Source organism: Nothobranchius furzeri, unplaced genomic scaffold (assembly GCF_043380555.1).
Source record: "Nothobranchius furzeri strain GRZ-AD unplaced genomic scaffold, NfurGRZ-RIMD1 Scf024, whole genome shotgun sequence".
Lineage (NCBI taxonomy): Eukaryota > Metazoa > Chordata > Actinopteri > Cyprinodontiformes > Nothobranchiidae > Nothobranchius > Nothobranchius furzeri.
Window position 1 is genome coordinate 2,258,622 of NW_027223041.1, and position 10,807 is coordinate 2,269,428.

The 10,807-nt window shown below is 42.4% G+C and overlaps 1 protein-coding gene and 1 long non-coding RNA gene across 2 annotated transcripts; one reads left to right on the forward strand and one right to left on the reverse strand.

Annotated features, from left to right (window-relative positions):
- Positions 1-2,191: 2,191 nt before the first annotated feature.
- On the forward strand, positions 2,192-4,157 carry LOC139064418 (uncharacterized). The gene is made up of 3 exons (XR_011517481.1): positions 2,192-3,056; positions 3,502-3,742; positions 3,834-4,157. It is a non-coding gene; the product is annotated as an uncharacterized lncRNA (long non-coding RNA).
- Positions 4,158-5,907: 1,750 nt separating this feature from the next.
- LOC129166576 (zinc finger MYM-type protein 1-like) lies at positions 5,908-10,554 on the reverse strand. Its single transcript, XM_054749311.2, has 2 exons — positions 10,391-10,554; positions 5,908-9,723 (listed from the first exon to the last, which is right to left on the reverse strand). The coding sequence occupies exon 2, from the start codon at positions 9,584-9,586 to the stop codon at positions 7,568-7,570; it is 2,019 nt and encodes a 672-aa protein (XP_054605286.2). The 5' UTR covers positions 9,587-9,723; positions 10,391-10,554; the 3' UTR covers positions 5,908-7,567.
- Between the last annotated feature and the right edge of the window lie 253 nt (positions 10,555-10,807).

Below are 10,807 nucleotides of genomic sequence, written 5' to 3' on the forward strand. Positions count from 1 at the left end.
AGAATGGGTTACTTTTGCTTCACTTTGGGACTTGGACACTAGGGGAGCCCTTGGACAAGAAATTCAAAAGTGACCCGTATCGCGCCCAAACTCACCCCTTCTGAATCCATTGGCGCAGAACACCCCACACCTTCCCCCTCCCCAAAGTAACCCGTTTTGAGGTCGCCGCCCCAGAGACCTCCCCCTGGTCCGCTGACCGGCCCACCTCAGCCCCCCCCCCCACCACCCCCACCCCCATGTGTCCCAAAATGGAGGAAAAGTAGCCCGTTCTGAACCCTGGTCTGCTGACCTGCCCGCCTCAGCCCCCCCCACCCCCACCCCCATCTGTCCCAAAATGGAGGAAAAGTAGCCCGTTCTGAACCAAAGGGTCAAGTGGAGTCCGTCGCCCATCCCCCACCCGTTCTGACCTGACCTTTTGACTGGGTGGCAGACACTATACACTTTATTTCGGGCTACTTTCAAAAGTTAGCCCAAAACGGAGACGTGCTGCTCACCAAAACAGCTGTGGGCTTATAACTTGGCTTTTGAATGTCCTAGAGAGGTCAGGTCTGTTGTAAAATACTCCAATTAATGGTCTGTATTTAGAACAGAAGGAATTGAGTCGATAGGATGTACAGTTTTTAAATGGCACCCATAATTATGTCACACAAAGCACTGTTTCACATGTTTCTGGGTCTCCACCCATCCCCCGTGCGTCCCAAAATGAAGACAAGTAGCCCGTTCTGAACCAAAAGGTCAAGTGGAGTCCGTCACCCATCCCCCACCCGTTCTGACCTGAACTTTGGATTTGGTGGCAGACACTATGCACTTTATTTCGGGCTACTTTCAAAAAACACCCAAAACGGAGACGTCCTGCTCACCAAAAAAGCAGCTGTTGGTCTTATAACTTGGCTTCTGAATGTCCTAGAGAGGTCAGGTCTGTTTTAAAATACTCCAATTAACAGCCCCTACTACCAGAAAAAGGACTTAAGTCAATAGCACTTATGGGTTTTAAATGGGACCCAGAACTATGTTGCACCAAGCACAATTTCACATTATTATGGGTCCAGTTCACTGAAAAAAGATTCAATCAGGCTGAAACACCACAGGAAAGTAGAATCTTTTTAGTTATAAGTGATTCCAACGTTTCATGATGATAGCTCATTCCTAAGATGGTCAAATGGTGTAACAAAGGTCATCGGATCACTTGTTCTTTAAAGGCGTTGTTCGTATCACACATTTGTGGGCTTATAACTTTTCTTCTGAATGTCCTAGAGAGATCAGGTCTGTTTTAAAATACTCCAATTAACAGCCCCTACTACCAGAAAAAGGAATCAAGTCAATAGCACTTATGGGGTTTAAATGGGACCCAGACCCCAGACCTATGTTGCACCAAGCACAATTTCACATTATTATGGATCCAGTTCTCTGAAAAAAGCTTCAATCAGGCTGAAACACCACAGAAAGGTAGAATCTATTGAGTTGTAAGTGATCTGAACTTTTCATGATGATAGCACCTTCCTAAGGGGGTCAAACCATGGCCCAAAGGTCACCGAGCATGGTGTCACCTAAAGAAAAATGTCCGGATACACATTTGGAGGCTCATAACTTGGCTTATGAATGTCCTAGAGAGGTCAAATTTGTTTTAAGATACTCCAATTAATGGTCTGTATCCATAGGCGTCATTTTAACCGGGAACGCCGGGGACATGTCCCCGGCAAAATTTGTGATTGGCAGCTGTGTCCCCCCCAATTTCCAAAATCCTGCTGATGAGTTTTTTTTTGTTTTTTTTTTACCAGCTCAGATCTATACCTACGTCTGCTCCCAGCAGATTTTTTAAATGTCGCAACTGGCATCTAATTATTTATACTTGAGCTTTAAATAACAATAAAACCGTAATTAATTAATTTGTAACATTTCTGAAAAAGCGCCCTGCGTTATGCTGAGTTCTCTACCCTGCTGCCCTGCATGCAGCTGTCAGCAGTTGTGATAAGCAGGAGAGCACGTCACCCACACTGCTCAAGAATCTTTTATTCTTGTTTAGCTCCAAGAGGTAAGCAATGTTATATTTTATTTAACACCAAAAGAAGGTGATATTTGAATGCGATTAATGCAGGGGTTCTTCAGGCGTGCTTACAGCCACCCCAGCTGTTAGCATGTAGCTGGTGGAGGTGAGTACACGTGAGCAGAATTATATGTTGTTAAGTCGATTTTAAGTTGAGTTAAGTAGCTTTTGTGACTTGTTTTTGACATGCGAGGGCTCTTGGAAGTGTTCTGTGCGAAGTTTAGCTGTAGCTTTAAAAAGAAAAGCAAGTTATATGGGTGATAATGCTTCGATTAGAGTGTTGCTAATAGAAGCTAACTTCTCGTGAGTGAGTGTTACGTTACTTCGCTGTCTTTTTAACCTGAACAGAGTGTGATGCTAGATAACATACATTAGCCACGTTTACATGCGCAAAATCTCCTCTATCCGATGAAAATCTAGGCTGTTCGGAAATCCCAAATGTTTACATGGACACTATTTTATGCACCAAGCATCAAATCCGAATAAATAGTTTGAGCATGCGCAGAGAGTTGTCTTTCCCGGAAAAGATGGTAAACAAATGCCATGAAACGAAATGAAAAGTGTAATGTGCAGAATTTTTGATCTGACTGGGTGTTCAATCCATTTACTTGTGCCCATTTAAACGTGGCTAGTGATGGAAATTGTGTGTTTTGTTATACCAGGAAAACTCATGTATGAATGTTATAGAAGAAAAATGTATTTGTGTTACAAGTGTTGTTAGCAACTTTTGGTTATCCACTTATAATCTGTTTTTTTATGTAAAATGTGGAAAAAAAACCTTGAATAGTAATAATAACCACTAAATCACGCAGTACAGTAACATGTAAGTTGGTGGGGACCCCTGTGTGAGGCTGGATAACACACATTGATGGAAATTGTGTGTGTTCTGTTGGACCAGATTGCTGCCAATAAATGCAAGTTGAAGAACAATCTGGTGCCATAATCTGCTTTTTGGTGAATGTGGAGCACAAGAGTGATGACACAAATTGTCCAGACCACATCTACTGAACAGGTCAGAAGGTGATCCGTTACATTAGCTGTTCTCCCTTTATTTTGTTTGGATGCCTTGATGAGTCTTTTGAAGCTTAAAATAATATGAAGGATTCTTTAGTCAAAGATGGAGCAGTTAACTGTTTTATTAACAGAACAAAAATGAAAAAGGAAATAACCATTAAGTTTGAATGCACACAAATACAGATTGTGAACACACTGAGAACAGTAGAACGATTAAATGTAGCTAAAAAAAATTGGTGAACCAAAATTAAATGCAAATTGAACTTGATGTTAGAACGGTAATCTTAATAACTAATGCTGTGAGTGTGTTTGAGACCGTAAACAAGTGGATTGTGTATGTTTTATGTGTTTTTCCAATCAGGTGGAGAGTTAATAGTGGCCAAAGATGTACACCCGTCTCTCAGATTACCAATGAAAGCTGTGGCTATTTCTCTTTTGTCTAGCCTCTTCAGTCTATCCCTGTGGACGTGGCAGACTGCAGTGCTGTTGAGCCTCAGCTGTGTCATTGTTGACCTCAGCCAGGTCTTCAACCGTCGCAGAGCGCTGAAACTCCTTTCAGCCTCACAGGATGAGACTGGGACCACAATTAGCAGTCTCACCAGAGTCTCAACTTGTGAGAAGAGCCCTCTGACCTCTGGTTGCATCCCTCTAAGAATTTGGGCAGCCTCTTTACAGGAAGTGTAGGTATGATTTGCTTTAAACATTGCCAACTGAATTTGCATTTTTTGCAGGTCCAGTTCTGGGTACAGGCTCACCATATCATTGGTCGTTCCAGTAAGCAGCAGCTCCTCCAGCTTGTTCAGATTTTCCAGGCTTGGCTGGTCAAAGCGATCATGTAGCTGGGTGATCACTGTGTCAATGGCACTGAAAAAATGGACCCGGAAATACTCCTCTGGTGTCGCAGGAGTATGATGCTTTGCTGGACCACCATATTTTCTGGATGGCATTCGGACATGAGGTGGGTGTACTGGCTGGAGGTCCAAGTCTGCAACAAGTTTCACAGCTTTACCATAGATGCTCATGAAACTATCATTAGTCCTCAAAGAGAGAAAGCCCTGTCTGGTGTATTCAACAGCTTTCAGCATTCCACTGATGGTTTTTCCTCTTGCCTGCAGACTCAAGTTCAGGTCCTCCAACATCATGAGGATCTCTTGTCCCAGAAGAAGGCCAAGAATGGTGTTGCCCTTTTCCAGTCTGTCAAGTAGGCCGTTAGCTTTAGAAGCAATACTGTCGGTGAGATTTGTAGATGCCATCTCTTCCAGGGCAGCCAAGATGGACTCATATTGAGTCAGGACTGCTCTGATTGCTGGTGTGCGCACAGTCCATCTGGTGGCACACAGAGGCTTGATGGAAGTGAAGGAGCCTTTTTTTGATATGCATATGTCTTTGAATATTGTTTTGCATTTGCCAGACTGAGCGAACAAGCAGCCCAGCTCGTGTACCCACTGTAGAGCGTCCCTGATCACAGGTGTGGAGGTACATGCAGCCTGTGTGACAAGGTTCACACAGTGTGGGCCACAGTGGACAAAGGTGGCCAATGGTTGCTCTCTTCTAATCTGAGCTTGTAACCCTGACAGGTGCCCCGACATGTTGGCTGCTCCATCATAGGTCTGTCCACGTAGACCTGAGAAAGGGAGGTCTAAACGGAGCAGCACATCAGAGGCAATTTTAAAAAGGTGTTCGCCAGTTGTTGAAGAAGCCTCGTACAGTCCAACAAACTCCTCCTTAGGCTCCAGGCCATCATCAACATACCGGAGGCATATTGAAACCTGTTCAGTGCCAGATATATCCTGGGTCCCATCCATTATTAGAGAGAACTGCAGTACAGGTAACCCATGGATTTCAGTTGTTATTTGTCTGATAAGGTTGTTGCTCATTAACATCAGCAGCTCATTTTGACACGCAGGACTTGTGTAGGAATGATACTTCTGCAGCCAGCTTGCCAGATTGAGGTCATTCTCAGCCTTCTCATCCAGATGCTGCTTGAAGTTTCCGTCATCATTGTCATGACCTCTGAGAGCTAGGCCCTGTTTAGCAAGGTACCTCACTGAACTAACAATTTCTATCAGTGCTGACCTGGCCTTCTCTTGTGCACTTTCTGAGATGCTGCATAGTTGCATTCTGACTGACCTGTGTGTGTGCGTGTGTGTGTGTTGACAGCAATTATGTGTGCCCTACTACCAGCGTGCCTGTCAAATGACTCCCTAGCCTTCTTCCAGTTTCTGAACCCCTGAGAAATAAAGGTATGTTCAGTTTTTTTTGCCATTGTTGAAATGTTCTTTTTAAAAGCAGTTGTGCAGTAGAAGCACAAAACTCCTTTTATTTCAGGACTGTAATGGAGCCAGGGGAAGATTTTGAACCAGCTCTCCTGGAAGTGAAGACTGCGGTTCGGCAGAGTTTGTGGCTCAATGAGCTGTGCTGCTGGTTGGTATGGGGAACTTGGACCCTCAGCTGTATGGATCTCCTGGTTTGCATGTGGAGGGTTATCCTGCTTCCCGAGATCAGTAGCTGATGGCTCGACCTATAATGTAATTATTCAGTTGTCATTAGTTTCCATACATAGCTCTCAGAAATGTTTTGATTCTACACTGTTCTCCAATTGGTCTACTATTGCCATGATGTTATATACACAACTTACTTTTCTGTTTGTATTTTAGTAGTAATTGTAGTGTTGTAGATCTGTTGTTTTAATCAAATCTGTTTTCCTTCCACATTTTTGTACAAGTTGAACCAATGCAAAGCCCTGCAGATGGATAAATCTTGCATATGTTTGCTTCCTGAACCCTCACCTGCTGAATCTGATCTGAGCTTGTTTCAACACTCTCCATTTCTTCATCCAGTGATTGCACTTGCTGTAAGAGTATACCAAAGTTGGTTTCATATTTACTGTAAGGTTATATGATTTTCTGTTGATGTGAATTTCACCTCTGCATTCTCAGCTGCCTGTTCCTGCATGTCTTCATTTTCCTCTGTCACATGCTGTTCCTGATAGAAAAAGGGTATTCAAATAAACATTACAACTTGTGGGATTTGATTTTTTTTAAATTTGCAATGCAGCATAGACTTTGACTTAATTATCTTTGGTTTTGTTGGAAAAGTTTAGGTTCTTTGGGTGTCCATTATTTGACATCCAAAAATGAGACACATTCCTGAAGCACTGAACTTGTGTGTTGTTTACTTGAAGAAAGCTTTTGACTTTAAAATGTGCTGGTTCTTTGTGGTTAGAAAATATAAATAACTTCAGCTAGGCTAATAAGTCAAAAAGTGGAAAAAAAATATCTGTGGAAATAACTTAACGGTTTAAAAAAAGATACCCTGAAACAAATTGGTCAGTCATATGGGACAAAAATCTGATGCACTAAGACACATGTGACTCTAGGGGGTGCTGATTCCTACTGAACAAATGTAGTGCTATTTTGTAGTATCAATGCCATCAAAATCTGATTTAAGGTTAACACAGTTTTGCAAGGCTATGAAAGGGCTTGTTAAGGTCATGTAAGGGGTTAGGGTCATGCTGTTGGAATCTCACTTTTACACCCCCAAACTACTCTGAGACTTATTCATCTACACACTTCAACCTAAAAATGTATCCCTCTAATACTTTTTAGTTATGGATGGGTCATTTCACATAATAGGACCATTTGCTAGATGGGGACCTAGTTGGAATTAGTTAAACAGCACCACTCAGTAACAGGTGCAACTCCTGGATGTTAGTAGGCTACTGCAACCGTTCAGAACCATCCACTTGAGCAGGTCGGGAGTATATCACGGCTGTGCTGTTGTATTTATGTATTGTAAGATGAAGTCTTCTGAAAACGATGAAAACCTAGACATTTTATCAGTTTATGAAATCTTCCCAGATGCCCCGCCCTAATGGCACATAAAAAGCAAAAATGTCACGGAAAAAGAGTTTTGGTCACCTAGCATAAACTGGATGGTTTTCAGGGGCGGTTCTAGACCAAATTTTCCAGGGGGGCCACAGTGGGGCCAGTATTTTTTCATGGGGGCACAAGAAAAAAAAATCATAATAAAAGACAATGAACAAGTAAACTATTACGGCAAATGCAGTAATGGTTTACTTGTGAAAGTAAAACTGGCATGTTTTTATGGTACTCAGATAACAATTCTGAATGCTTCACAGTAACATGAGACTTGAGTAAAAAAAACAATTCTAGTCAATTATTATAGTTTGTGACTTTATTAGAAGATTATATGAACTGTACATATGAAAAATAAACATTCAAACAAATAAAATATCTGCACATGAACTGTACATATGAAAAATAAACACTCACTCACTCACTCACTCACACACACACACACACACACACACACACACACACACACACACACACACACACACACACACACACACACACACACACACACACACACACACGCACACACACACACACACTTCTTTTGTGTAAGTTTGTGCTGATTTAGTTTTACAGCATAAATCATCATCAAGATGTGACACAGTAATTGGTCACACAGTAATCTGTCCCATTACAATAACAGTATTCTACGTTTGTGCTGTCTTGCAAAACGGTCTACAAATGCTTCAAGGTTCAGAGCCTTGGCCCTTCTGGATTCAATGCTTAGCACCCCTAGATTGCTAAGGTGCTCATCTGTAGTGGTAGACCGGAGGTAGGTTTTTACTATTTTTAATGTTGAAAAACTCCGCTCACAAGAGGCAGAACTTACTGGGAGTGCAACTGCGATTTTGCACAGTCTAAAGAACTCGTAAAATACCTCCTTGTATGGCTCTGTGAAACGGATCAACTCCACTGTATCAGAAAGCTTTTCAACCACACCAGTCTTTATTTTTCTATCCAAAAGTCTCTTGAACTGATGCAGTTCATGCCCCAGATCCTCAATATTAGCATCAAAAAGATGACCAAACTCAAACAAAGTGGTGTCTTTCAAAAAAGCATCACTTTTAGGGTTAAGAGATCGAATACTGCTCATCAGCTCACAACTGGTCTTTGAAAAACGTCTGCTCAGTTCACTTAGCATGCAGTCAATGACAGGATAAAAAAAAGAAGACCGATAAGTTTCTTTGTCAGAGGCCAGCTCCCTCTGACCAACTGAGCTTAGTATGTGGTACTCACGAAGTCTGGAGCTTGTCTTTATCTGTCGTTTTGCTTCCGACTGTGTGGCAGCATCACACTGTTCACAAATGTTCAGTACTTCCCCCCACAACTTGTCAAAAAAGGACTCCTGCCTGAAATCTGTTAAAGTCTGCACCAATCCTTCAACTAAATCGGCTGCTTTTGAGAGGTCAACAGTTGAGGACTGCAGCATATCTGAAAGAAGCTTTGTTTCCCCGAACAATGTACGGAGCGTAACAAGATGCACAACAAATTCTAGGTCAATCTGTGCCAGAAGACCTCGAGCCTCAGAAGATTTTTCTCCCCTGCGCTCTTGTGCAGTCTCTTGCAGGACACGTTTTAGGGCAGGTAATCTGTCCATTATGTTGCGTAGAGCAATGAATCGGCAAGCCCATCTTGTGTCACTTAATTTTTGTAGCTCTCTTGTGCTGCCATACATCTCATTTTGCACAGCCAGCCATTTGGGGTGTACATATGAGCCAGAAGTAAAAACATAGAGACTCTGTAACAGAGCAAAAAATTCCTCTGCTTCTGGGACTGCTTTGATAGAATCAACTAATACTAAATTGAGACAGTGGGCACTGCAATGGATGTAAAATGCAAATGGAGCTGTCTCTTTAATTTTAGCCTGGACCCCAGAATGCTTACCACTCATTACAGCAGCACCGTCATATGCTTGGCCTATAAGGTGGTTTTTGTAGTCTAATCCATGGTGTTCCAATAGGTTCACTATCTTTTCAGTAAGGCCCACTGCATCTAGTCTTTCTGCAGATTCAAAATGGAGAAAACTTTCCTTGATAGCTCCATCATAATAGTACCTGAGTATGAATGATATCTGCTCCTGTTTTGAAACATCTTTAGTCTCATCTGCCATGAAGCTGAAATACTGACTGCTTTTCACTTCTTCAATGATTTCAGAGCGTACCATTTCTGCCAAACAATCAAGAACCTCATTTTGAATGACCTTGCTTGTGTATTTTGCGTTGTGAATGGATGTGAGTCTACGTTTAACAGCTGGATCATGATTTGCAACCATTTCAAGAATTTCCCTGAAGTTGCCTTTGTTATTTGATTCCTCAGACTCATTGTGTCCTCTCTGTGCTATGTTTTGCCGGGCTGTAAGCAAAATCACTTCACCAATTGTTCTGATATACTCACGATTTTCTTTAACCTTTTTACTGTGTTCCTTGTCGAGTATATTAGCCAATGTTGTATTAGCTTTCACAGCCCTCTGGTAGTCCCTCCACGCTATCATTGAGTCCTTATGCCTTTCAGACTTTGCGTGTACTGAAAACCCCCCTCCTCTCTCAGTTGCTTTTTTCCAGTTTCTAAATCCACACTGAGAGTCAAACACACTTCCTGCGCTACTTGGTGGGCTAAAATGTCTGCATGCATGACAATAAGCAGAGTCCATTGAAACCGAATATTCAACCCAAGGATGACTTTCATACCAGCTTGGCTGAAAGCTGCGTCTTCTGTCTCCTATTAATGTCCCTGGAAATGTCCTCAAATGAGGCTGAGTAGGTGGGTCATCTTTGCACTTGCTGATATCTGAAAGAAAATAAATGTTAGCATGAGGATAAAAGTCATAATTAGTTAATTCAGAGTCTTATTTTATCTATTTATTAAATATAAACAACAGAAATGTTGGTCCAGAGTCAGCATGCCTCAAATGCATTTTACACACAATATGAGCTGCAATCACAGAGGGGTTGTTCAACACCCACAAACCTGACGGTAGTGCACATGACCGAAGATGTCCCTCTTTTTGCTCCTCACTCTCTCCCTCACAGCCTACATCTTCCTCCTCACTCTCAGGGTGGACAGCCTGACCTCTCTGGTTCCTCTCCAACCAACTCCTCCTTCTCTCTTTCATCCTGCTTCTCATCTCCCTCCTGACTTTCATCCTCTCTCTGTCTATGCTGTTCTTTACTAACAGCGGTAAAAAAGGACAAAATGTCCCTTTTTTTCATGGCCGCTGATGCTTCCAGACAGTTCTGCGAGAAAGTCATAGATAAATGAATACTGGGATCTAATCTCAACGTGTCTAAGGCTTAAAATGCAGCAACTTCATTTTTATTTTACAGTTAATGTTACAAAGGAAAAACAAATCAGTATTAACTGTGGATAGACTCGGTTAGGAACTTAAAAGCAAATGACAGAAACGCGCGACTACGATCAAAACACTGATGTCAGGAAAATAAACTGTACTGCTTACCTTCGTCTCTTAGCGTCTTTTCCGTTTAGAGTCCTCAAGAACTTCTTCGGGTCCTATTTAAACTATTTTTAATCCTTCATTCAAAAATCCACCGCGTAAAGTTCTGTCCACAGAGCGTGCTGCGCTTTAAAGGCTCCGTGTGAAACGCTGCAGCGCATTAGTTCCCGTCTCCGAGGCAGCGCGTGGGGGGGGGGGGGGGGGGGGGGGGGATCCGATCTCTTCAGCACAGGGGCCATAACAGGGGCCAGGGCCGGTTCTACAGGGGCCCAGGCCCCTGTGGGCCCCCGTTTAAAACCGCCATTGATGGTTTTTAACCGTTATTGCTGCTAGCTAACTGTTACCAGTAGAGAAACTTGCCCTCTTTTATCTACTACTAAGTAAGTCAATATTAAATGATAAAACTGGATATCTTAGTCT

What these genes read in the sequence shown, in the direction of transcription:
- LOC129166576 (XM_054749311.2), bottom strand. Translation starts at nt 9,586, where the DNA reads ATGGACTCTGCTTATTGTCATGCATGCAGACATTTTAGCCCACCAAGT.